General features: G+C 42.3%; 1 protein-coding gene across 1 annotated transcript; it reads left to right on the forward strand.

Annotated features, from left to right (window-relative positions):
- Positions 1-1,118: 1,118 nt before the first annotated feature.
- LOC148033017 (serine/threonine-protein phosphatase BSL3-like) lies at positions 1,119-27,677 on the forward strand. Its single transcript, XM_087683722.1, has 21 exons — positions 1,119-1,792; positions 1,888-1,948; positions 2,085-2,163; positions 2,250-2,329; positions 2,421-2,515; positions 2,662-2,761; positions 2,843-2,912; positions 4,075-4,176; positions 4,284-4,365; positions 4,469-4,648; positions 12,009-12,252; positions 12,389-12,635; positions 12,717-12,887; positions 13,272-13,510; positions 25,336-25,420; positions 25,550-25,648; positions 25,805-26,004; positions 26,095-26,170; positions 26,292-26,427; positions 26,522-26,661; positions 26,772-27,677. The coding sequence occupies exons 1-21, from the start codon at positions 1,396-1,398 to the stop codon at positions 26,853-26,855; spliced, it is 2,967 nt and encodes a 988-aa protein (XP_087539848.1). The 5' UTR covers positions 1,119-1,395; the 3' UTR covers positions 26,856-27,677.
- Positions 27,678-27,693: the final 16 nt, after the last annotated feature.

The following is a 27,693-nucleotide window of genomic DNA, read 5'->3' on the forward strand; positions in this document are numbered from 1 at the left end:
ACCACGTAATGCACCAACATATGTTGTTTCGCATCCAAAGTATGATTGGAGGTTCAGAATGCTCAAAGAAGGTTTGATGGCTTATCTTTGAGAAAAATTTCAATCACATCGAGTTATCATCTTCATATTGAAGAGTCACATTAGCTCAATGAGGCTCATCAAGAAGTCAAATTGTCAAATGTGCTAGAAGTCAATTGACTCATATGGATGCCATTCTTTTAAATTGTTGATTTCCAAGTAAAAATAAGTTTGTATGTAAGACATTCGATAGCCAACACACATATGGCGGGCAAGCTAGAGGATGTTCTATGTAGTGGTGATTGAAGGGAAACTCAGGCAAAAAGCACACAAGTCTAGTATAGGAGCGCACCTTGGTCCCCAAATTTTATGCAACTCTCTCACAAAACTATGTTTTTAAAGTACATAAAAAGGGGAGATATGTCAAGCTCTTTCCCCATGATTCTTTTGACATAACTTATGCTTTATCACAAGCCTAGAGTTGACTTAAATATAATCTTACATGCTTCGTATAATATTTGATTAGAACTTGATTTCCCGAGCTTAATAAATAATGATAATTTAAAAGACATGTAGTTAACCTTTATACGACCTTTGTAACATTTGGGTGAAAGTTAACGTGCAATAAGGTTGGCCGCTTTAACCTTATCTATGCGGAGGCCACCACGAAATGGGGTGTAGTGGGACTATATGTTGCATGTGCGCTATAAGCACAGCACGGATACGGTTTTGACCGGCGGTGGTGTGAAGGGGCCTTTCCACGCAGGAGCACGAAGATTCTTCTTCCGACAAAAAACGATATGAGAGCGGGAGGGAGGCTGTGGCGATACCACCGCAGCACGAACGCTTTTACCGCCTCCGAGCATTTTGCGACAGCCTCGGTGATACACCGAACCGGATCCGAACCTCCGGGCTGTATGCACGTGGCAGACAGAGGCCCCCGGGGCTGCTGGCCTTTTGTTTGCCGAGCTTAGGGGAGAGCGCCGGGCCTGGTTACGGTAACCCGGGTTAAGTGGGCCCGTTCGGATTCTACGACGAATGGAAAATCGGGCTTTGAACTTTTGCAAATTGCGATACCTTTCCTTCTCCCTCTCCCCCCTTCCCGTCTTCTTCCTCTTCCTTTGCTCCTCTGCACTCCTTGCTGCTCCTTTTCTAGCCATCCGGCAAGCAGAAGAGACGACCCTCCCGCTCCGCTAGGGTTTCCCTGCAGCTACCGTCATTCTTCCTCAATCCATCCTGCCACCCTGCAACCCCCTTAGGGTTTTACAGATCGGCCGCTTCATCCTCGCCACTCGCCGTCCCGCCTCGATGCAGCTCCCTCCATTTCCGGATCGCATGCCGCCCCCCTCCACGTGCCGTACGTAAGCTCATGCCGCCATGGATGTCGATACCTCCGAGCAGCAAATGCCTGCATCGCCCTTGCCCCTCCCTCCCTGGGCTCAATCGCCTCCTTCTTATTCCCAACAGATGGCTCTGCCCGAGGCTCAACCTGCATCCCCCCAGAATCAGCCCCAGCACCAACAACCGCATCCACTACCCTCGGCTGGTCCCAAGCCCGCACCGCCTTACAGAGTTATCAATGCTGTGATTGAGAAAAAAGATGATGGGCCAGGCCCTCGATGCGGGCACACATTAACTGCAGTTGCGGGAGTGGGAGAGGAAGGAAGTCCTGGATACGTTGGCCCTTGTCTTATTCTTTTTGGGGGTGCAACTGAATTGGAAGGGAGTGCTGCTCAGACTGGCCCTCAGAGTCCCAGTGGAAATGCAGGCATCAGTAAGGGTCTCCTGTTTTATTTTAAGGCAGTTCAGCAATTTCTTATTTTTGGGGGATTCTCTCAGAGGTTTTACGGACAAAGCTCTGTCTTTTAGGGTTAGCAGGGGCTACTGCTGATGTACATTGCTATGACATCCTTTCAAATAAATGGACGAGGTAAATTTGCACACATGAGAAATAATGACCAATCGGACATCTGCAATTTGCATAGGAAGTTCAGGGTGGGAAGTTTTGTGTACACGTACTCATATCCCGATATGGTGGTATTTTTCCCCTCCTACAACTTATGCAGGCTACATCCTATTGGAGAACCTCCATCTCCACGAGCTGCTCATGCAGCCACAGCAGTGGGTACAATGGTTGTTATTCAAGTATGTGCTTCCTTGTAAGGTTCCTCTTTCTGCTGTAAAACTCTATCAGGCTCGTTACCAATTAGTTTTTCGTTTCAAATTCCTAGGGTGGCATTGGTACAGCTGGGCTGTCATCGGAGGATCTTCATGTTCTTGACTTGACGCAGCCAAGAGCAAGGTGGCACAGGTTAGCAAATATGTTTTGGTTTTTGGGAGTGAAATATCTCGGGTCATTGAGTAGTTCACAGTTTTCTGAGCAAGTAGTCTTTGAATGATAGGGTGGTGGTACAGGGCCAAGGACCTGGTCCCCGGTATGGTCATGTAATGGCATTGGTTGGGCAGCGGTATCTTCTTTCTGTGGGGGGAAATGATGGTCAGTTGTCACAATGATCCTCAGTATTATGTCCTTGATCCCTTTAACACCGGCCCCCCCCCCCCCCCCCCAAAAAAAAAAAAAAAAAAAAAAAGCATGTGTTGGCTGTAAAATAGGTCATGAAAGCTGTTTTACTGTCTTTGCAGGAAAATCTCCACGCGCAGATGTATGGGCTCTGGACACTGCAGCAAAACCATACGAATGGAAAAGGCTTGAACCAGAGGGAGAATGTCCACCTCCTTGCATGTACTAGAACATGTTTGAACTTTCTAAAGTTACGATCACATTTTTCTGCATGTGAATTATTAACTCCTTCTTTTGACATAGGTATGCCACTGCAAGTGCTCGTGGTGATGGCCTTCTTTTGTTATGTGGTGGGAGGGATGCTGCAAGTGTGGTGAGTAATCAGAATGTTCGATTGCTTGACGTGCTCTTTTAGACTTATGAACTTCTACCTCTCTGAGATAACGCCATAGATAGAGGCCATAACATTGTGAATATTTTGTCTAATGAGAATCCCAGATAAGTTGAATGTTTTTGTTGTACTATGTGCCTAAAGAAATGAGATTGGTGCTTGACTTAGAAGTTTTTGATTTGCTAGTATGGGACGTCATCCTGCAGATTTCTGAACATTTGGAATTACAGCATCCAAGTCAGGCGGACATGTTGATTGGTTACGTTACCTGACATGTTGAATAGTTAATTACTGGAACTTAGACAAGCTAGTTCCCAGAGCATCAAGGTGTTCTGATATTTTGATGCTTAACTATCTACAGTGTTATTGCTTTTTCTATCAATATACTCAGGGTGCCACACTCACTTTGCAACCTTGGGTTTGGCATCTGCTGAAATCCCATTTCAAGTTGCATTAGTTATCAATGCAGATTCCTATGAAATAAAAAAGTTTTGATGCTTAACTATCTACAGTGTGAGTGCTTTTTCTATTAATTTGCTCAGGGTGCCACACTCACTTTGCAACCTTGGGTTTGACATCTGCTGAAATCCCAGTTCAAGTTGCATTAGATATCAATACAGATTCCAACCAGCTGCTAGCAGATCAGCTTAGGGCAAGTGTTCTTAACATGGAGCAGTTAGCTTTAGGCAGGTCCAGACTAACGTGTTAATTGACGCTGGGTTAGTGTTTGCATTTTGTTGGTTCTAAAAACCCAGTAATGAGACCTTGAACTGACTCTCAGCAATTGTTGTGCTTACTAACCTGTAAATCTGGGTAAGCCTTAAAAATACACACCTTTTATAGTCTTACCTTCTATGGTATTAAGTAGACTTCTTTTGTTTATGTTATGCTATAGTGGTTCTGCATAGTATTTATCTGTAGGTCACATAGGTTTCACAACTTAACTTTTCTTTTAGCTCTCACATGAAAGGTAGCCTTTATGACCTGTACTGTTTGTGACCCTAGGGGTTCATAGGTCAAGAAGCAATGGGTGCAAATCGAATAGCTGAGCTTTGGATTTTTACCAGTTCTCAGAGCTTGAGTGATTGTTTTAGTTTATAATGTTTTGATCTAATTTTAGTGTTGTTGATGCTTTTATATGCAGCCCCTTTCCTCTGCTTATGGCCTTGCAAAACATCGAGATGGACGTTGGGAATGGGCTGTTGCACCTGGAGTTTCTCCTTCACCTCGTTATCAACATGCTGCTGTAAGCTTGTCTATTTCTTGAACCTTTATTCAAGTCTGCTTTATGGTTGTCCGTTTATTGTCTTGTGGAACTGCATTAATTACTTGCTTTGCTTCCTTGTTGAACAGGCTTTTGTGAATGCAAGACTGCATGTTTCTGGAGGAGCTTTAGGAGGTGGGCGAATGGTTGAGGATGGCTCTAGTGTTGCAGGTTGGCTCAATAAGATAGCTTGTTTAACGATTCTCTGGAATTATAGGTTTGGATTGGAAAAATACGAAGTACAGGTGTTACTGTGTGATGATCTTTCCTGCAGTGCTGGATACGGCTGCTGGTGCTTGGTTGGATAGGAAAGGAGTGGTAACAAACCCTCGTATCGGAAGATATAGTGCAGATGCAGCTGGTGGAGAGGCTTCTGCAGAACTCACCAGGCGTTGTCGTCATGCAGCTGCATCTGTTGGGAACTCTATATACATGTATGGTGGGCTTAGAGGAGGTATGCATGCAATATGTTATGAATGAAGATATGATCAGATATAAGAGTCACTTTGATTTTGAGTTGTCCTGTCACAAAGTGTCCTTTGGAGTCAATTCATTTTGCTCTCCCTTTGTATAAAAGAAAAAGGAATATTACAGTTCTGTTCAGTTTAAGAAGAGAATAGGGGTTTGGAGTGATCGATCTGTAAGACTATGAGTTGAATAGGGGTTTAAGTAGTATTTGAGTGGGCAAATTAGTGAATCAGCATAGATATTTGACTTGTGTTGTAGTGTACTTTGTGTTCGGTGCCTATGGGTGTACTTTTTGTTTCATTTCCTTTGAGGAGTATAGCATTGGTGCTTGGGATGTGATTTGAGTGTTGAATCCTTGTATTGTTTAGTGGCTTGGAACATGATTCTACTTCTTCAACATTGCATGGTCTTTTGGATATCATATATGGTTGAAGTCTATTGGATGTTCCTCTTGTCAAAAATAACAGGTATGCTTTGATACCATGTCAAAAATAAGTGATAGTGTAGAGAGACAGTAGGGTTTGCTGGGAGTAACACACAGTGTGTATGGCAAACATTGAGAGAGAAGAGAAACTAAGAAACAAGAGCATGGTGATGATGCACTGAATCATACTATGAGAAGAAAAGTTGATATAGTAGAGTTGAAGCTCAGAAGATAATTGCATTGTCTTGTTTGAATCAAGTGGTGGTATTTGTGGGAAATTTGAATAGTGAAGGGAGTGAAGCATAGTTCTTCGAGCAGTGGGCTATCAAAGTAATCATTGGAAGGTGAAGGACGATTATCAAGGGAGCAAACTATAGTCCTTTGATGCTGTCTGAGATGTGGAAGATGATCACTTGTTGTCGAGGGAGTGAACTGCAGTCCTTTGATGTTGGGGAGTAACCTAGGTAGCAAAACACAAATGCCAAATGCCTCTTGATTGCCAAATGCAAATATGAATGCCGATACCAGCAGATGGAGATTGATGCTTGTGTAGGAAACTTGATGCCAAGCAAGAGAGTGATGATGCGAGAATGTGTGAAGTCCTCCAAATTGCCAAACGCAGATACCAGGGTGACATCGAAATTCAAATGGAAAGAAGATGACACTTGCTGGTGGAGATGCTTCGAATATGCAAAACGCAAGGTGTATGTTGTTGCCAATTGTGTAGAATTGATGCTAAGTAGAAGAAAGCTTCAAAATGCAAAACTTGATAATGTGGAACAGGGCGCATGAAGTAGAAGAGGTAGGGTGAAGGTAGCCACGAGCCACGAACCACAATGTCTCGTTGAAGGGGTGTGATGATAGTGAAAGGGGCTGATGAGAGAAGGAAAGTAGTGGTGGTGGCCGAAGAAGGTAGTGAAGAATGATTGAAAAGAGAGATCAACGAAGCATGAATGAAGTGACTGCCTATTTATAGGTATAAGCTCTATCTGGGTGGTGCAAACTGTGTAGGCGCCCATTGAAAAGTGGCAAAAAATGTGGACACAAGCCCTTTTTGGGATTGTCAGTGTGAATTTAGGGTATATAAATTGGAAAAGTGGTTTCTCAACGCCCCCTCTCAGGTCCAAAAAGGAATGAAGAAAGAAGAGTGAAGAGAGATATGATGAAGAAGAGGATCTTGGAGATCCAAGATTTCCACTTGAAAGGTAACTTGTAGTAAGGAATAGTAGATGAGCTGAACTGTAGAATCCGACTCCATTGCGGGAGAGAAGCCACTAGCTTTGTAACTCCATGTTAGAAGGATTTCAAAGGCCTCATCACCAAGTCGCGGTTGAACCTCCAAGGCCTTGATCTAGGCGAGTTTTAAAGATCCTTGGAATCATCAAGAGAAATGATTGTTCGAAGACGGCCATTCCAAAAGAGTAAATGGTAGTGACGAACTTCATGATGAGGAGGTGCCCCCCTTGAGGGTGGAGATGAAAGGGCCCCTCTGAAGCTGAAGAAGTAGAAGCTCCCTTTGAGGATAAAGAGAGTACATCCCCCTTTGAATCCCCCTCTATGAGAGAGACGGAATGAAAAAACTCATGGATCACAGACTTTGAATCATTTGCAGTTAATGTCAAGCCAAAACAATCATTCCATGCTCATTGGATTGAGTTGATAAGAGACATGGGGTTTATAAGTAGACAACTCATGCAAGGTTATTAAATAAGATCAAGTGTGTTGCACATTGTAGTGTCATCAGCTTCTAGGCAATTTTCAAAACAAGAAATGCTAGTCCTAGGCATGTTGATGCCCCTAGGCTCATTGGGCCGACAAGTTGAGATGCCACTCCCAAAGAGTCCACATGCGGTACTTGCACAAGGACCCAAAAAAGTAAGTGGGTTGCTCGAAGTAGGGTCATGGGTTAGCTTGCTGTAAGTGTTGATGCCCCTAGATTTGGTGAGCTCACAAGTAGAAACTTGAGATGCTATTGCTAGACAGTCCATGTCAGACTGCCATATGAGGACCTGAAGAACTAGTGGGTTGCATGTGGTGGGGTGAATGGTGATTAGCCAACTTGCCCAAAATGTAACAAGAAATGCTGACCTAGACACTTTGATGCCCCTACTAGGTGGAGATGCCATTTTTAGAAAGTCAAACATGTGCTATACAAATAGTTCTATCACTTAATGCATAGCTGTGCACTGCTAGTAGTGGCTTTAGGAGTGTCGTGTTTAAATTTTTTGCCTCAGGCTTGCTAGCAGACCTTGTGATGACCTTTAGATGCTTTAGATGAATAGGAAGGTGCTGATTGCATTTTGTAGAATGCTTTGTTGATAATTCTTTTGCAGTATGCAGAGTTGTCATACAGTCACAAACATTGACCTTGCCAGAATGGCATTAATTCAGTGCTTCGGTATTCCCAAGTAGGTCAGTTTATATTTGGTGTAAGTGCTACACAGTCTTAGCATCCACTCACAGTGGCTGTTTTGTCTTTTGGGCCTTTATATCATCGGTGCAACATTTTGCAGTTGCTCAATGCATCAACATCCTAAGAAAAAGCAGTCTTCAAATGGGCCGAAGATGATATGGATGCTACAGTAGTAGAGACTTTAACACTCTTCCCTCACCTCATAGGACCTGGCTCTTAGCCTTCATAAAATACCGTGGTTGAAATTGAGAACAAACACTCATTTTATGGCCACAAAACCTCTATAACACTCCGGAAGATACTGTTTTCTCTAATAACATTTTTTGCAAGCATATTGCCACATCTTGCATTGGCACACGTGTGTAAGCTAGTTTGAACTGAGACATGTCCCTTTTTCTTTGAATAAACTGTGCAAAGAGTTCTATCTGTTTTCTTGGGTTTCATTCTCCTTTCTTGAGGGAATTTGACTGGTTTCTATACAAGCATGTGCTTTTAAGTTGCATTAGGATCATCTCATTGAGACACTTTGTTTTTCTATAGGTTTCCTGCTGGATGATTTGTTAGTAGCAGAGGATCTTTTTGCTGGTGAAATAGCCACTTCAACCCATCTGGTGCCTGGCAGTAATGTAATGGCAGCAACGATCATCATCTCTTAGTGGAGTGAACTGTGGAGTCGAAGTAATAGAAGGTGCTGAACAATTATTGTCTCTTGAAGGAGTGGATTGTTGAGGGGACGGTATCCAACAATCATTGTCTCTTGGGGGAGCGGATTGTAGAATTGCGGGTTGTTGAAGTGGCATTCTTGAAACCTTAGAAGTAGAAGCAACCTCTGTAGCACATTGCGGTGGTCGCGAGGAGGCCATGGTACCAGTCAATCCTCCTGTGGCTTGAAAGGGCTTTAGTGCTCATCGAATGTGTCTTATTGCCTTGAGCATAAAAATTTGAAAGTTGGTGCAGAATAAACTCTGTGGCCTAGAAGGGAGAGGTGGTGCAACGAGTGCTTAGGGTTAGATGCATATACTCCGGTAGGATAGGGAGCAAAGGTCCATGGCAGCAAGTATCGGTGGGGGTTTCGGTGATGCCAAAAGAAGAGCACCTAGTGGTTTGTCCATCTGCCTATGGAGAAGTCATAGCACCAAAGTGTCGTCTTATAAAAGGGAGGGTGGGTGGGGGAGAGGAAGAGAAGGGTATCTCTGTCTTCTGGTGATGCAACGGAAATGAAGAGGGAAATTAGTAGATGATGTCGAACCCGCAACCTGTCTTTGCCTTCTTTGATGAAAAGATTCTTTAGCTTTTTGAGCTCTTGTGCTTTGATACCATGTCACAAAAAACATGTGTACTCTAATACCATGTTAAAAATAAGCGACAATGCAGAGAGACAATAGGGTTTGCAGGGAGTAACAGTGTGTACTGCAAACACTAAGAGAGAAGAGAAACTTAGAAACAACAAGAACACAATGATGATGCATTGGATCATGCTACGAGAAGAAAAGTTGATACATTGGAGCCGAAGCTCAAAAGATAAATGCACTACCTTGTTTGAATGAGGAGGCAACAACTGTGGGAAATTTGTACAATGAGGAGAGTGAAACACAATCCTTTGGGCAGGGGGCTATTGAAGTAATCACTGGAAGGTGAAGGACAACTATTGAGGGAGCAAAAATTGCAGTCCTCTGAGGTTGTCAAAGATGTGGAAGATGATCGTTGGTTGACGAGGGAGTGAACCGCAGTTCCTTGATGGAGGGGAGTGACATGGGCAGCAAAACACAAATGCCAGATGCCTACTAATTGCCAAATGCAAATATGAATGTTGACGCCATTAGATGGAGACTAACGCTTGTGTAGGAAAGTTGATGCCAAGCAAGAGAATGATGATGCTAGAATGTGAGGCCCTTCAAACTTCCAAATGCAAATACTAGGGTGACACGAGATGGGAAGATGATACTTGTTGGTGGAGATGCTCCGCAGATGCAAAACGCAAGGTAGATGCTTTCACTGGTTGTATAGATCTGACGTTGGTCAAAAGGATGCACCAAAACACAAAACTCGATAATGTGGAACGGATCACTTGAAGCAAAAGAGGAAGGGTGAAGGCAGCCATGAGCCACAAACCGCAATGTCCTCTTGAAGGGGTGTGAGGGTAGTGGAAGGGGTTGGTGAGAGAAGGGAAGTGGTGGTGGTGACTGAAGAAGATGGTGAAGAATGATTGAAAAGAGAGGTCAGCGAAGAATGAATGAAGTGATTGCCTATTTATAGGCATAATCTGTCTAGGGTGGGTGCCCACGAAAAAATGGCCAAAAATGTGGACAGCAACCCTTTTTGGGGCTGTCTGTGCGAAACCCTAAATGAAGTGTGTAAATTGAAGAAGTGGTTTCTCAACCCCTCTTGGAGCTTTGAGATACTTGTGCTTGGACTAATCTTGGAGATTGGTTAGTTCCTACTTTTGGGGAGTTCTTTCTTCATTTCGTGCTTGATTGGTTAGGAGTCTTTTTTGTGCTATTTCCTATTCACATTTAGTATTTGTAGAATTGGGCACTCATGGTTTTAGTACATTGTTGATTGCTGTCTCATTGTATTCTCGAATGCTTTGGTACTCCTGAATTATTAAGTATCAAGTGGTAATATTTGAAATATGTATACTACCAAGTACCTTGTAGGTTTACCCAAGTATAAACCTACAAGGTCTATCTCATTGTATTCTTGAATCTCTTGGTACCCGTGAATTATTGAGTATCAAGTGGTAATATTTTAAATATGTATACTACTAAGTATCTTCTAGGTTTATTTAGGGAAGTGTTCATTGTCATTCCTCCCAGTTCTTTTGCATGCCAACTCTCTTCACTCTCGCACATTCGTAGCCCATGCAAAGTACCTATTTTGGCTTCCTAACATGTTAATTCACTCTTTGTTACTTGCTCATTGTTTATTCTTGGCTATTGACTCAAACTTCTTGTGATTGCGTGTAATGGCTTGCTTTGGGATAACTATAGTGGAAGTATTATCATTGTCCTCATTCTCTTGTATGTGCTTTAGATTGTTTTGTTACTAACTAAACATGATCATGTGAAGTAGTTGTAAACACCCAACCACACTCCCTTTGTCTCCCAATCTCCCAAATTTGTCTTGAGCCCACTATGCTTCCATGATGTCAAGTAGAAACTTATAGTTTTTGATGTCAAGCCAAAACAATCATTCCATGCTCATTGGATTGAGTTGATAAGAGACATGGGGTTTATAAGTAGACAACTCATGCAAGGTTATTAAATAAGATCAAGTGTGTTGCACGTTGTAGTGTCATCAGCTTCTAGGCAATTTTCAAAACAAGAAATGCTAGTCCTAGGCATGTTGATGCCCCTAGACTCATTGGGCCGACAAGTTGAGATGCCACTCCCAAAGAGTCCACATGCGGTACTTGCACAAGGACCCAAAAACGTAAGTGGGTTGCTCGAAGTAGGGTCATGGGTTAGCTTGCCGTAAGTGTTGATGCCCCTAGATTTGGTGAGCTCACAAGTAGAAACTTGAGATGCTATTGCTAGACAGTCCATGTCAGACTGCCATATGAGGACCTGAAGAGCTAGTGGGTTGCATGTGGTGGGGTGAATGGTGGTTAGCCAACTTGCCCAAAATGTAACAAGAAATGCTGACCTAGACACTTTGATGCCCCTACTAGGTGGAGATGCCATTTTTAGAAAGTCAAACATGTGCTATACAAATAGTTCTATCACTTAATGCATAGCTGTGCACTGCTAGTAGTGGCTTTAGGAGTGTCGTGTTTAAATTTTTTGCCTCAGGCTTGCTAGCAGACCTTGTGATGACCTTTAGATGCTTTAGATGAATAGGAAGGTGCTGATTGCATTTTGTAGAATGCTTTGTTGATAATTCTTTTGCAGTATGCAGAGTTGTCATACAGTCACAAACATTGACCTTGCCAGAATGGCATTAATTCAGTGCTTCGGTATTCCCAAGTAGGTCAGTTTATATTTGGTGTAAGTGCTACACAGTCTTAGCATCCACTCACAGTGGCTGTTTTGTCTTTTGGGCCTTTATATCATCGGTGCAACATTTTGCAGTTGCTCAATGCATCAACATCCTAAGAAAAAGCAGTCTTCAAATGGGCCGAAGATGATATGGATGCTACAGTAGTAGAGACTTTAACACTCTTCCCTCACCTCATAGGACCTGGCTCTTAGCCTTCATAAAATACCGTGGTTGAAATTGAGAACAAACACTCATTTTATGGCCACAAAACCTCTAAACACTTCGGAAGATACCGTTTTCTCTAATTACATTTTTTGCAAGCATATTGCCACATCTTGCATTGGCACACGTGTGTAAGCTAGTTTGAACTGAGACATGTCCCTTTTTCTTTGAATAAACTGTGCAAAGAGTTCTATCTGTTTTCCTGGGTTTCATTCTCCTTTCTTGAGGGAATTTGACTGGTTTCTATACAAGCATGTGCTTTTAAGTTGCATTAGGATCATCTCATTGAGACATTTTGTTTTTCTATAGGTTTCCTGCTGGATGATTTGTTAGTAGCAGAGGATCTTTCTGCTGGTGAAACAGCCACTTCAACCCATCTGGTGCCTGGCAGTAATGGAAGGCCCAGTTATCTAGATGGGCGCACAAAAGTGCCAGCATCACAACACACTGATCCTGATACTGTTGCAGCTGGTGGTTCTGTGACTGCATCCACGAATGGGGATGTTTCAATGGATTCTGGGGGAGAGGGTGCCATGTTACAAGGTCATCAAAGGTGAGTTCTAACAAATTGTAAACTCCTCACAGAACTATATCAATGTTCTATATTGATTGAGACTCAACATGGGCTTAACAACCAGTTCCATCACTTTTCCCTTGGAAACACACTAATAATGTGCATGGGGAATTAGGAGACCAAGTAAAGGTGTGGAGTCTTTAGTGGAGGCATCAGCAGCAGAAGCTGAGGCCATCAGTGCAGCCTTAGCTGCTGCAAAGGCACGCCAAACAAATGGAAAGCTTAATGAAGTCAAATTTGAAGAAGATAGTGCTGAAGATGGGATACCAGCTGACAAGTTTCCATCAATGTCTCCCAGTAAGGTTCATCCAAGTTCTGCTGACAGCTTAATGCCTGCAGATGTGCGTTTGCATCATAGAGCGGTAAAGCTTGTGTAGCCCTACATCTTCCTAGTTGCTTCAAGTCTATTTTTTGGGCAGAAATTAATCTGCTCGTGACTTTAGGTGGTTGTGGCTGCAGAGTCGGGGGGTGTTTTGGGTGGTTTGGTCAGGCAGCTGTCCATTGACCAATTTGAAAATGAAGGACGCCGTGTGAGCCATGGAACTCCAGACAATGCTACTACTGCAAGGAAATTGCTGGATAGGCAAATGTCTGTCCACAGTATTCCAAAAAAGGTGACATTCTATATTAGAGCTGCCTTGTTTTTACTGAGACAAAAGACTTAGGAAAGACATTTATGTTGGGCTCCTTTGTGTTATTTAATTTTAGTATCACTTTGAGCATCTTATATTGCAAAATGGTACTGGGTAAGGAGTGTCTATCATTCATACATTGAAAACAGTACTAGGTTAGGAGTTTCTGTCATGCATACATTTGGTGTAGTATGTCCTTTACATCATGTAAGCATTTCTTGTAAGGTGTGTGCCTTTGGTTACTATTCTGTGCTGATTTGTATGCTGAGCGTACAACAATTCACTACAGATAGCTTGTCCATAATGTCAATGCAAGCATGTCTCTATTCCATTTATTTAAGTACATTTCACCTGTATGTGCTATAGGTGATTGCACAGCTGTTAAAACCTCGTGGCTGGAAACCTCCGGTGAGAAGGCAGTTTATCCTTGATTGCAGTGAGATTTCTGAATTGTGTGAAGCTGCTGAGAGAATTTTCGCTCAAGAACCTAGTGTTCTCCAACTCAGAGCACCGGTGAAAATATTTGGCGATTTGCATGGGCAGTTTGGTGATCTCATGCGTCTGTTTGATGAATATGGATCTCCCTCAACAGCAGGAGATATAACGTAAGTCTGCATCAGATAGATAATGTTTTCTTTCATGTGAACTAGGAGCCTGCACATGACAGAGAGGGTGTGATCTTTAGGAAAAGATGTAATCTTTGTTCCTGTAAATCATCTATTGATAGTTCCATTTCAGTGTCACATGGTTTGCAAACCTTATCGGTGCATTACTTTTAATAACAAACTTATGGATCTGCACTTTAAGTTGCAGAGTTCTAGCCCTGATCCCCAACCAAAAAAAAAAAAAAAACGCTTGGAAGTGTACCAGTTATGAAACACGCTAGATGATGCAGCATTTTCCCAATTCCCTTGAGCTCTATTATCTTTATGTTTTATGTTTGGCTAGTTGGACCAGTTTTTTGGCGCACAGCTTTATTTTATTCAGCATTTATTCTGGTCTCACGGGTCTAATATTCATATATTTACTGGGAGTTGGTCAGTCAGTCAGTCTTGAGGCTTAATTTCCTCCGTCAGGCATGCATGCACTCACTAGTCTTGAGTGTTGCCTGATCTGTCTACAATAGATTTTGGATTTTATTTGTTTTCTCCATTGTGAGTGAGTGTTCAGCATGCTTATCTAATCTAATAGATTGAAAGATGTTCCAACGTCCTCAGAATTCCATCATAGAATTTGCTACTCACTCAAGATGTTTCACAATTTTGTGATCTGCACCATGTGGGTGGTGAATAATAGGTGGTATTTTGAGGGTTTAATTCCATGCACTTTGGACACTTGGCATTTGGAAAAATTTGGGGGCTTTACTGAAATTGTTCTATTTTGGAAAAATTGGCCTATTCTATGCATTTTAGAGACAGTGCAAATGTATGGTTGATGCTTTGAGCACAAAAACTTTGGGGCTTTTGACCGTGCGTGTCAAACTTTGTGCCCATGGGTACATGTACAACAGAAATCGGAGCTAAAACTTGGGACTTCTCATGTAATGTGATGTATTTGTCCTTGGAACAATTGTAATCAGTTGTGGAGTGCTGTAGCACAAGGTTTAGTGCTTCTGAACAAATTTTGTGCCCATGGGTACATGTACAACAGATTTTGCAGCTAAAACTTGGGACTTCTCATGTAATGTGATTTATTTGTCCTTGTAATGAGTTGTGGAGTGCTATAGCACAAGGTTTAGTGCTTTTGAAAATTTATTTGCAGATCTGAAATTTCTGCTTTTACGTAGTTATTTATTGCTGGTTGGTACTTGTTTGTACCTTGGTCACTTGTGTGACAGTTTGGGTCTATATTTGCTGAATTTTTTGGTCACATTTGGGCTGAAAATCATGGTTGGCAGCAGTGATAGCAATCATCTCATGCACATTAAGAAGCTTGAAGGAGCACATAACTTTGCAGTTTGGCAAAAACAGTGCTGTAATATCCTGTTGGAGAAGAAGCAGGCAAGGCCGATTAAGACCAAAGGGGCAAGGCGCACAGATATGGAATAGGAAGACTGGGATGAGTTAAATGATCTTGCACGCTCAACTATCGAGCTATCGATTTTTGATGTCTTGCTGTTTAACATTGAAGGTTTGGATTTTGCCTATGCTATTTAGACTCGACTAGAAGAACTATATGCCTAGAAGAGTGTCGTAAGCAAAGTTTACTGGCTGAAAAAGCTTATGGATTTGCATATGAAAGAGGTTACAGCAATGTCTACTCACTTGAGTGAGTTTAACTCCATTTTCAGCCAGTTGGTTGCCTTGAAGTGCATGATTGATGAAGAATTTAAGGCTACGTTCTTGCTTTGCACTCTGCCAGAGAGTTGGGATACATTCAGGATTGCTATGAGCAATTCTAATGCGATGCTTTTGTATGTTGATGCAGAGAGTGCTCTACTCATGGAAGAAATGAATCGACAAAACAATGCATCCAGTAAGTCTTCGAGTGCTTTGCATACTAGGGGCATATCACAACAAAAAGGCAAATCTGATAGCAAGGGATGCAGTAAATCATGTGGTAAGGATGTTGAATGCCATCATTGTGGCAAGAAGGATCGCTTAAAACGTGACTGCTACAAATTAGAGAAAGAGAAACGAAAGCGCAAGAAGATAGATGATAGCAAGGAAGAGAATAAAGAGAGTCAGCTTAAGAAGAGCAATGTCAAAATTGAAGAGGTGAATGTAGTCACTCATGATAGTAACAATGGGAATAACGTACTCTTTGTCTCTTCACACTTTAGTACATATGCTTTACTTGCAGATATGGATAATGACATGTACACTTGGATTCTAGATTCAGGTGCTTCCTTTCATGTCACCCCTTATCGTGAGTGGTTTTTTGACTATACAGGGGGTCGACATGGTGTTGTTCATCTTGGGAACAACTATGCATGTGACATTGCAGGTATTAGTAGTGTGTAGTTGCGGTTTCAGCATGGTTCTCTCTTCACACTTCAGCATGTAGAGCATGTACCTCAGCTCAAGAAGAGCTTGATTAGCACAGGGTAGCTAAATGACGATGGATTTTATACCACCTTTGGTAATGGGAATTAAAAGAGTTGTAAGGGATCTAGAGTGATTGCCAGAGGTTATAAAAGTGATACCTTGTATCCTCTCCTTGTATCTAGTGTGCGTGACCATGTTGTCGTGTGCGAGTAGACAAGTGTTTCTTTGTGGTATGGTCGGTCGGGACACATGAGTCATCTTGGAATGAAAGTGCTTTCTCGTTGGGTTGCTTACCTGTCTTCGTTATGTTGATTTTGAGCATGGTAAACATGCACAGATGTTTCATAAGAAGTCTCTTTTGTTAAAATCTTCTCCTTTGGAGTTAGTACATTCTGATGTATGTCAGATACTAGGGTTATCTTTAGGGGGAAAGAAATACTTGGTCACCTTTGTCGATGATGCTACACGGAAGATATGGGTTTACTCTATTCGTAGCAAAAACGAACTGCTTGACAAGTTTAAAAAATTCTTGGTACTGGTTGAAAATCAGATTGATAAGACACTTAAGTGTTTTCACTTTGACAATGGTGGGGAATATGTGTCCAAGGCCTTTAAGGGATTTTGTGACAGCAAAGGGATAAAGAGGGAGCTCATTATCCCTCATAATCCATCCCAAAAAATGGAGCTGCAGAGCGCATGAGTCGGGCCATATAGGATAAGGTCCGTACGATGCTGTCACACATTGCTTTACCTCATGGTTTATGGGCAGAGGTTATTATGACAGCCGTATACTTGATTAATCGGTCACCGAACAGGTCTTTGGGGGGGGGGGAGGGGAAATCCCTCAAGAAGCGTGGTTGGGCAAGCCACCTTCATATGCTTACTTGAAAGTGTTTGGTTGCAAGGCTTTTGTGCTCATTTGTAAAGAAAAACACATTAAACCTGAGTCAAAGTCCTGTAAAGAAGGGTGAAATGGGGTATAGATTATGGGATTCCGAGAAAAGAAAAGTAGTACGTAGCAATGATGTTATCTTCCGAGAAGATCGCATACACAAACAACTCGAAAAGATTGAGGAGGTCCGTAGGGTTGTATTCTGGGAATGTGCCCGCTGTAGAGCAGCAAATACCTACTGTAAATGAATCTGTAAATGTAGAAAATAATGCTTGAAATGATTAGCTAGCCATTGCCCATAATGATGAGCCACTGGATGTGCAAGAACAGCCAGGACATCAAGCTGTTAATGCTGATTTGCAAGTTGAAATGCTAGGACAGCAAGCTGAAAATGGAAATTTGTAGGCTCAACAGCCAGCAAAGAATTGTCATTGGGTTAGGAGATCGTCTAGGTCTACTAGACAACTTGATAGATTCGTTCCCGGTGCAAACAATGTGGCTGATTATGTCATGTTGACAGAGTGTGGTGAACCATCTTGCTTCAAGGAATCAATGGACAGACAAGACAAGAAGAAATGGTATAAAGCCATGTTGTCAGAGATAAAATCTCTTCAGAAAAATGACACTTGGGACTTGGTGCAGTTGCCTAAGGGCAGAAAATCCTTCCGTGTAAATGGATTTATAAGATGAAGGTCACTTTTGGTTCCTCGTCAAAGTACAAAGCAAGATTGGTTGCGAAGGGGTACAAGAAGGAACATGGGGTTGACTTTGATGAGATCTTCTCTCCTATAGTCAAGATGACTACATTGAGAACCATTTTGGGCTTGGTTGCAGCTGAAGATATGGAGCTCATATAGATGGATGCAAAGATTGCATTCTTACATGGTGATCTGTATGAAGACATATATATGCAGTAGCTTGAAGGGTTTGTGGCAAAAGGGAAAGAGAAGATGATGTGTAAACTCAAATGGGCTGAAACAAGCACCAAGAGAATGATATCATAAGTTTGATACATTTATGTTGTCTCAAGGTTTTCATAGAAGTCAAGTGGATCACTACTTGTATACTAAGAAGGTAGTAGATGACAACCTGATTATTTTGGTTCTGTATGTAGATGACATGCAACCGGCCTGTTCACTGGGAAGGGCGGTAGTGTACAACCAAAATATATAAATGCTTTCACCCAATTTAACAGTCGCCCACTTTACCTGAACTTAAAGACACAGAATCAAGAAGACATACATGAAGCTAGAATGCTCCTGTTATGACATAGACACCCTGTTGGCCCCTAAGTCAGGCGCCCCTTGCGGTATTTCTTTATTTTAAAAAGAGAGAAAGTACAATGGGCTGTCTTTCACCTATTCTGGGTGAAATTTGACAGCATAACAGTACAATTACTGACCCAAAATAAGTTAACCAAGAGGGGAAACTCTGCCTAAGTCTGAAACTTCTGGTTGGAGTGCAGAATTGACCATTTCAGCCTGCTGTATTTACTGGTTCAGACCTGTTCTGACACCTGTTTACAACTCATACTGTTCCCTATACTGTTCAGCCCATTGTAATTACTCGTTCAGATCTGTTCTGAAATCTGTTTTCAGTTCATACTGCTCCCTGCATTGTCCTGCATCATTTGGGCCAAGTGCCCCTTGACTTTGACATCAATTGGGCTCTGAATTAACCTCTGAATAGTCCAAAAAACAGTACTGATTGAGTGCTGTTTCAGACACTTACTTGGTGAGGTTACCACCCTCACCTGTCCCTGCTGGGACATCATACAACTACTCCTGTTCCTGGAGAAAGGAGGCTCTTGCCTCATGCAAAAACAACATATTCCACACAACTGAACCTGAATCAGAAGAAAGGCCCTTGATTCTGCAGCATAACCATACTGTTAGGGGGAGAGAGAGAGAGAGTAGGAAGCAAGCTCAGTCCTCTGTGCATCATAGACAGGGTAGACCAGCTCTCAAGAGCTCTCCGTCTGCAGCAATCCTTCTCCCTTTCACCAAATGAGTCCCCCATGCATTGAAACTCGTTTTTGTGTTGCCCTCTCTCTCTCTCTCTCTCTCTCTCTCTCTCTTTTGGGAATTTATGCCCAAATTGTGACACATGGCATACATGTAATAATTTTCCTGTTTAAACCTTTCGGTCTAAAATTCTCCATCCTCGGTTCAAAATTTAATCTCGGCACAGACCAAAGGATTAATCCTCGTGCAAAAACGAAGATAATGACGCGAACAGATTTTGGGGTCCAAAAATAGTAACTCCCTAACTTTTAGGAGTTGCTTTCATGCATCCCCACTAGTCTTCTGAACATCTTTGCAGACTATGGCTACATCCAAATTTGCAATGTAGCTCAACTGAAAGTGAATTTCCATTGATGACTCCACATGGACTAATCTCTTGAAGATTTGTCCATCTTCACTTTAAACTAGTCTCTTCCAGGCTAGTTCTTGAACACACTTGTTCATATACACTTTCACAAGTCTCTTCCAGGCTTGTCAATCTACATTGCCATCAGTCTCTTCCAGACTTATATTGGACCTTAACTTTCCAGTCTTGACTCACTAGACATTCCTGTCTGTTTCACATACTGGCCATGCAACTTAGGCGTTTAGATTTCAAGAGGGATTCTTCCAAAAAGAAAAACCAAATAAAATATGTAATAAAAAAATCAACAAAAAGGTACTAGTTGTCACAGTCTTATGACATGACATATTGATTGCTGGCAAGGATACTCATGCCTTGGACCCACTGAAGCAAAGTCTTCATGGCAACTTTGACATGAAGGATCTTGGTGATGCAAATCACATTCTTGGCATGCGAATACTCAAAGATAAGCCAAAAGGATTACTCTATCTATCTCAGCAGGGGTATGTCTCCAAGGTTTTGCAACGTTTCAATATGGAGGGGAGGGAAAACAATTGGTGTTTCATTGCCTCCATATATGAAACTCAGTGCAGAGGACAACCCTACATCTGATGATGAGAAGGTTGAAATGGCTAAGATACCATATGCTTCAGCTGTTGGCAGTTTGATGTATGCTATGGTTGCTACGAGTCCTGACATTGTTTTTGCAGTGGGAGTGGTTAGTAGATACATGGTATACCTTGGTAAAAAGCATTGGAAAGCAGTGAAAGATATTATGAGATATCTCAAGGCAGAAGACATTTGCCGTTGGCTTTACAGATGCAGACTATGTTGGTCATGCGGACAACAGAAAATCCACTTTTGGGTATGTGTTTACCTTCATAGGAGGAGTAGTCTCTTGGATCTCTAGGCTACAAAAGTGTGTTGTATTGTCTACTACAGAGGCAGAGTATGTGGTTGCCATTGAGGCATGCAAGGAGGCTTTATGGCTTTCATGTTTGGTGGGAGAGCTTGACATTACAGAGTTATCTGTTTTCCATTGTGATAGCTAGAGTGCTATCATTCTAGCACGGAATCTCGTCTTTCATACAAAGACGAAGTATATAGATTTGAAGCATTACTTCATTAGAGGTGTACTTGACAACAAGAGCATTGAGCTTGTTAAAGTGTATACAGATGATAATCTTGCAGATCTTCTCACGAAGGGTCTTTCAGTAGAGCGGTTTGCTCATTTCCGTGGGAGTTGAATAGGTATATGCATTTCAGCTTTGTACATATCTAGACTTAGCTGATTCTTTTCTCCTCTTAAGGCACATTGCCTTCAGATGGGAGGTTGTTGGGAATAAAGGCCCATCGTGCCTTTTACATATGCACGGGTGTGAACACACCCTTAGCACATTTGTTCTTTCATATATATCTATCTAAAACCTAAAGAGGTACACTAGTCTTTGTATCGAACATCATGTGTCGTGCTCACTCTTCTCTCTACCGCTCTCTACTCTGTGTGTGTTATCCGTCGCATTTACTCTTAGTTTCGTCAGGCTTCATCAAGATGACCTATTGCACAAAGTTAAAGTATTTCCTTGGCAGCTTGATTTGGAATAGTGTGACCTGGTCATTAGGGGACTTAGGAGCCCTCGTCGTAGATAACTTAGCGAGGAGTCGCTGAGACTCAGACAACTTGGTTATCCTTATCATTAATGGTGAAAATTTGAAGCTCATGGTCAAGATTAATGCGACGGGTCCTATCTTGAGCCGCATAATGGTCAGTCAAGTGTGCCTAATTCTTGGATGTTAAGTCGAAATGTTGAAGCTGAGAATGAAAGTCAAGAAGTAAGCCTTGGATTAGCTCAACTATAGTGGAGGAATTACAAGCCTTCCATGAGTGAACAATCTCGTATGGAATAAGTGCGGGATTGGGTTAGGATTCCAACCCCTGCACAAGATTCCATAGGTTCTAGGAGTCTAAGACATGCCTCATTAAATTAGACCTAGTGGTGTAGTTAGACACGATGAAAGGAGTCTTGTCGTTGAATCAGTTCTTGGTAGATGAGGAGCTAGAACCATGAGGTGTCGGTGGAGGTGGATAAGTGTGATGTGGTGGTGGATAAGATGGTGGAGGATAAGGAGGGGGGTAAGAAGTAGTGTAGGCAAAAATAGACTATTGATATTCAATGAGTGCAGATTGTTGCGGAGGCACTGGAGGAAAAGTGTTTCCATAAGGTGCCGAATGTGGAAGTGGAGACACTGGACCTGATAGTCTTGTCTAAGAGTCAACTCGAGCACAATAGAATGACCAAGTGGTGCACTAGGTAAAGCCATAGTGGCAAACTGTGGTACCAAATGATCCTCACTCGAATAATGCTTTGGAGGGGAAAAACTCAAAAGTGTGTGTATGGGAGGATGATCTCCCATCATTCGTACACCACTCGAATAGGAGAAAGGAGTTCTAAATGCTGTGTCTATGGAGAACCCTCCAATGTGGTGTGTGGTGGAAACATAGGCGCACTTAATGGAGGTTGAAAGGAATGTGCAGCGGAAGATGAGGGATGGGTGGGAGTCCAAATGGATTCGTGATGGAGTGAAGATGTGGGAAACATCATTGGTTCCTTTTGTTCATTAAATGCAACAAAATGAGATGTATCTACTCCAGTATAACCATGAGAAACAAAATTACTTGAAGGTAAAGGAAGAGGAGGGATACTTACAAGTTCTTACTTGTTTTTCTTACCTTGTCTGGAGTTTTCAAAGAAATATCCATCTTCCTCATTACTTCCAAACCAAAAGATGTTATGTATTACCCCTTCTTCAAGAGAATCTCCCTCAGTGTTGGGGAGACACTGGAACAAAAGTGTTTAAGGTGTCAAATGTGGAGGTGGAGGCATTGGGATACGGTAGCCCTATCTAAGAGTCGGCTGGGGCACAATAGAATTACCAAGTGGTCCACTTGGTAAAGCCATAGTGGCAAACTGTGGTACCAAATGATCCACACTCGAAGAATGCGTAGGAGGAGGAAAACTCAAAAGTGTGTATGGGAGGATAATCTTCCATCACTGGTACACCACCCGAATAGGAGAAAGAAGTCCTAAAGGCTATGCCTAGTGGAGAATCCCTGGGTGTGGTGTGTAGTGGAAACATAGGTGTACTTAATGGAGGTATGAAAGGAATGTGTAGTGGAAGATGAGGGAGGGATGGGTGTGAGCCCAAATGGATTTGTGATGGGTGAAGATATAGGAATCATCATTGGTTCCTTTTGTCCATTAAATGCAACAAAATGAGATGTACCTACTTCAATATGACCATGAGAACCAAAATTATTTGAAGGAAAAGAAAGAGAAGGGATACTTACAAGTTCTTGCTTCTTTTCTTACCTTGTTTAGAGTTTTCAAAGAAATATCTATCTTCTTCATTACTTCCGAACCGAAAGATGTTATGTATTACCCCTTCTTCAAGAGGATCTCTCGAACCATGAGGAATAGAAGAATCAGATAACATAGAATCAGAAATGAGATTGTGCATACTTGGCATTGGTGAAAAGAAGTAAGATAGAATTGGTAATCTGTGTTAGTATCCACTTGAGGATGGCCAGTCCGAAGTGGAGATTCTGTTGTACCTGCATGGTCAATAGTTCTGTGCACCAAATCTAAAGGAGGAAACTCAAGCTTACCTTCAATTTGCTGTTGAGCCCTATGCATAGGATGAGACCGTACTTAGTGGTTGAGATCTCATAGGGTCGATGGACTCCATGGTAGTCCGAAGTTTCTCCACCCATGCCAAATCTAGCAGGGGTAAGCTAGGAGGCCACTCTTGCTCGTTTCTTGACATGCTTGGCTGTGGAGTTTGGAGTGGTGTGTCGGTGTTCGATGTCATCTGAACCTTTTGTTGTCCTTGCTTTTGCGGATGAGCTCTTCTATCAAGTCTAAGGTTTCTCAAAGAGAACTTGGCTCTGATACCATGTGATGGGATACTCTAAACACAAAAACACAATACCAATTGTACGACAAAGCACAAATTGATAGCACAGAACACAGTTAGGGTTAGGGTAACTCAGAGACAATGAACATAGAAAATAATGAAGTGAATAACCAAACACACTATGCAAAGAGTGAAGATTGTACCACAAACTCCTGTATCTCGAGGATTAGGGTAGGGGTAATGAGCTGGAGAGTGTGTCGTACTCCAAACAGATCCCAAAATGTAGCAAAGCAGCCATGGATGTCAAACACCAGCAAGCACAACCAAGGAAGGCTGGATCTGATGCTAATGGTAGTGCAAGAGAGAAAAAGACTAAAAACGCAGGTGAGGAGAGAGAAAACAGCAAAACGCAGCCTGTTTAGGCTGGGTGACACCTGCAGGGAGAGAAAACTGCCAAACGCAGCCAGCAAAGGCTGGGTGACAGCCTATAAGAGAAGGTGACAGCTGAGGAGAGAGAAAACTGTGCAGGCAGCGGCACCAGACAGCAAACACAGGCTGGTTGATGATGTGGCTGGCTGGTGACAGCAGGGAAAACCAGCAGTAGTAGTCAGCAGGCTGAAATCAGCTCCAAATAGTGGGTAAGGCTGGAAACAGGCGTCAGACTGTTGTAGACAGCAATGGCCAGCTTGGACTGCGATGTTCTCTGCGTCTGGGGTGTGGGCAGCAAGCTGAAAGACTTGAAATTTGCAAAAATGAGATTAAGGGAGAGTGATGGGCTGCATGCCTAACAAAAACCTCCTCCTGCTGGTTGCCTATGCTCTAAGTAAGTTGATGACCTGCTTCCTGATGGTGGTGTAAGCTGAAGCACCTGATGGCAGGTTGCTTGCCATATAACCTTTTCTACAGGTTGAACAAATAGCTCCAAATCAGGAAAATGTAGCTGGCACAACTATTTAGACATTGAGTTGGCATTTGGAAAGAAAACGCAGCAGATGCCACAAACAGAGAAACCTTATGGGTCTGCTCTACTTGGGCTGCTCTAGGGCTCTTTTGCAGAAAATGGTAGGGAGGGAGGAGTTGCCCAGCAAACTGCCGTTTTATGTGTCAGTCCATCTGTTTCTTGTACTTAAAAAGTCTGCAATCCGATTCATCTTGAAGTCATCCTAGGCTATCCACCAAGATCAGGGCTTGGTGCTCTAAAGCCATGTCAGAAGGGGAGAAAATGCAGGCATTAGTCCAAGGTATCATCAATCCTAGTATGCTTGAATGTGGTTGTTTTGCGAATCAACCAGTAATGGCTGCAACCTCTATATGTTTTCCCACAATAGCTGTGCTCTAGTAGTCTGGATAGTCTGCACGTTATTGATAAATCTCTGGGCTTGCATCTGTGTATGTGTGTGTGTGTGTGGTCAAGGTTTGTAGCATGTTCTGTTGAAGTAAGCTTCAGTGGCTGTTCCAAAAAGGCCAAGAGACTATTTTCAACTATTAGGAATGTGTCTCTGGGCTTGCAGCTGTTGTGTGTGTGTGTGTGTGTGTTCAAGGTTTGTAGCATGTTCTGTTGAAGTGAGGTTCAGTGGCTGTTCCAAAGGCCAAGAGATTATTTCAACTATTAGGCCAAGAGACTATTTTCAACTATTAGGAAAGTGTCTCTGGGCTTGCAGCTCTGTGTGTGTGTGTGTGTGGTCAAGGTTTGTAGCATGTTCTGTTGAAGTGAGCTTCAGTGGCTGTTCCAAAGGCCAAGAGATTATTTTCCACCATTAGGAGAGTGTGCAGGTCCAACCTAAACAATCTACTTCATGTGCATGTGGGATTACAACTCTGCACTCGCTAGGTTTTGGTTTGGCTAGTAGAGTTGTCTTATGCCATTCTGATAACAAAATGGCAATTTTGGTCCTCTTAACTGTGCCAACATTCGGGTTGAGGACACTGGATGACTACTGTCTAATGATGCACATTTTCAAAGTCGGTAGTGCAGGATCTCTGATGTAAACAATCATTTGGCATCATGTCTCTTGATCTGTTTTCATGAAAGCAAAAGTTTCCCAATCAAAGTTGCAGGAGCTGTCAGGGGTTAGACAGCCACTAAACATCTAAAAAGGCAGCAATCGTGGTTCCGAACTTGACACTTAAAAATAATTTCAATAATTAGATCTCTTATTGTGCTCAGATCTATGACAGGACTGTTAATACTTCGGCATGATCTTGCCTTGAACTTGATTGCTTTAATACGAGTTTTTTGTTGATATACCTTCATCTACTTTTGGTGTAGATACATTGACTACCTCTTTTTGGGTGATTACGTTGATCGAGGACAACATAGTCTGGAAACAATTACACTGCTTCTTGCACTTAAGGTGATACTTTATCAGTCAACTTGGGCTTCAATTCAAATACTAAGGTGTGTTGAAATGACTTCACAGCAATGTGGGCGATATGTAAATGGGTCTGACATAGCTGACTAACCAATGCACTGCATTTTGAAGGTCGAGTATCCTCGAAATGTACATCTTATAAGAGGAAATCACGAGGCTGCTGATATCAATGCACTGTTTGGCTTCCGAATAGAGTGTATTGAACGCTTGGTAAAGTTTGTCTCCAGGTTTTATGCAGTCAATGCACTTGTAGGAAGATTTTTCTTTACATGAGCACAATTATTTGAGGACAGTTTTGCTGTCTTCTAACCTTTGTTAAGTTGCCTACATACTCTTTTTTTTTGATATTCTGATTTATTTACACAGGGTGAGAGAGAGGGAATTTGGGTCTGGCGGCGCATCAATCAGCTGTTTGACTGGCTACCTTTGGCTGCACTTATTGAGAAAAAAATTATTTGCATGCATGGTGGAATTGGTCGCTCAATAAATCATGTTAGTCAAATAGAGAATCTGCAACGCCCAATAACTATGGAAACAGGATCTGTAGTGCTAATGGACTTGTTATGGTATGTGACAACCTGTGATTATTTTTTGTGGCTTTTTTCTCGTCTGAGTATTGTCACTTGCTGATGCTTTATTTTGGCCCTTATTGATAGGTCTGATCCAACAGAAAACGACAGTGTAGAAGGTCTGCGACCTAATGCACGAGGCCCTGGTTTAGTCACTTTTGGGGTGTGCTTTCTTATTGTTGATTATCTTTCCGTTCATCTGCCAAACATTTGTTGCATGATTTTTATGCGCCTCATACAACCTCATGTAATTGTACTTGTGCCTTTAAAACTACATCTTGCAGCCTGATCGCGTGCTGGAGTTCTGCAAGAACAATGACTTGCAGCTTATTGTAAGGGCACATGAATGCGTAATGGATGGTTTTGAACGCTTTGCCCAGGGCCACCTTATCACTTTGTTTTCTGCTACCAACTATTGTGGTAAATCTGTGTATTGTTCGTTTTCGTTTGTTAAGTCTGCCTGCACCACTTCTTTCTTACAGATTATCAAGCATTCTCCTTTTTTATTTTGCAGGCACCGCAAACAATGCAGGGGCAATCTTGGTATTGGGAAGGGATCTCATAGTTGTTCCTAAATTGATACATCCTTTGCCTCCTGCCATCACGTCACCAGAGACATCACCAGATGGTCACTTGGAAGACACATGGATGCAGGTATGTTTCTACTTCTTGGCAAGCCAGATTTTATTCTTTTTTGACGTGGCCGACTTCAATTGTTGAACAGTGGATCGTTACCTCCTTGACCTTGTCATCTCCTTCTGCAGGAGCTAAATACCCAGAGGCCACCTACCCCTACCCGTGGCCGCCCTCAACCTTCTAATGATCGTGGATCACTAGCATGGATATGATGAATCGAGAACATAATCCTGGATTGCAGAAGAAGTTTCTAGTTTTGGGGTTTGGTCTTCTTCTCTCCAAAAACACGGGAGCTGCTGGGCATGGATTGCTTTTGATGCTCAATCAATTGAGCCAGAGGTTTGGGACTGCATGGGCAGGTTATCCGAACTGGATGAGCAGATGCATACTCCAAGTTTGAAATTTAGATTCGTCCATTACAGCAGCAATGTGACTGTACCGGCAATCTCTGAAGCTGTATGTCTATGTGCATTGCATTGTTACTGCACCAACTGTAAGATGCAGTAGAAGATTCAACATGAGAGTCACTGTATAACTGCCAAGAGCTGTGAGATGTACAGAAAGTCTGATCTTCATACTGCAATAGCCAGCATGGCAACTTTTTGTAGATGAGGTCTGTAGCTCCTCTGCTTACAGTGCTATTAATATTGGGTTCCGTCAAGTTACTCGTGATAGCAGCTCTGTGTCACCGTCGACATATTATCCAACTGTAGAAAAGCCTCTTTCACAATGTAACCCCATTATATTCTGACCAGCCGATCGTAACAGTCCGTCTATCAAGAGGGTAGTGATTTTTGGTCTTTCATATTAGCAGCCGAATAAAGTTTGCAGTCTAATTTATGGAGAGGGTTTTTGAGAGGCAAATTATGTTTCTGCTCAGATGTGGCATCTTTGCACCAGTTTGGGAGTGTGCTGTCTGTGTACTCCATATCTTTGAATCCGTTTTCTTGTAGGAGTACACAGGCAAGACTGTGGAGCATGTGGGTCGTTAAAAACGCGAAATGCAGCTGCCGGAATTACAGTATTTCGGTTATGACGTGCGCGATTCTT

This window comes from Lygodium microphyllum, chromosome 8 (genome assembly GCF_053477565.2).
Source record: "Lygodium microphyllum isolate KBCC chromosome 8, Lygodium_microphyllum_v1.1.10, whole genome shotgun sequence".
NCBI lineage: Eukaryota > Viridiplantae > Streptophyta > Polypodiopsida > Schizaeales > Lygodiaceae > Lygodium > Lygodium microphyllum.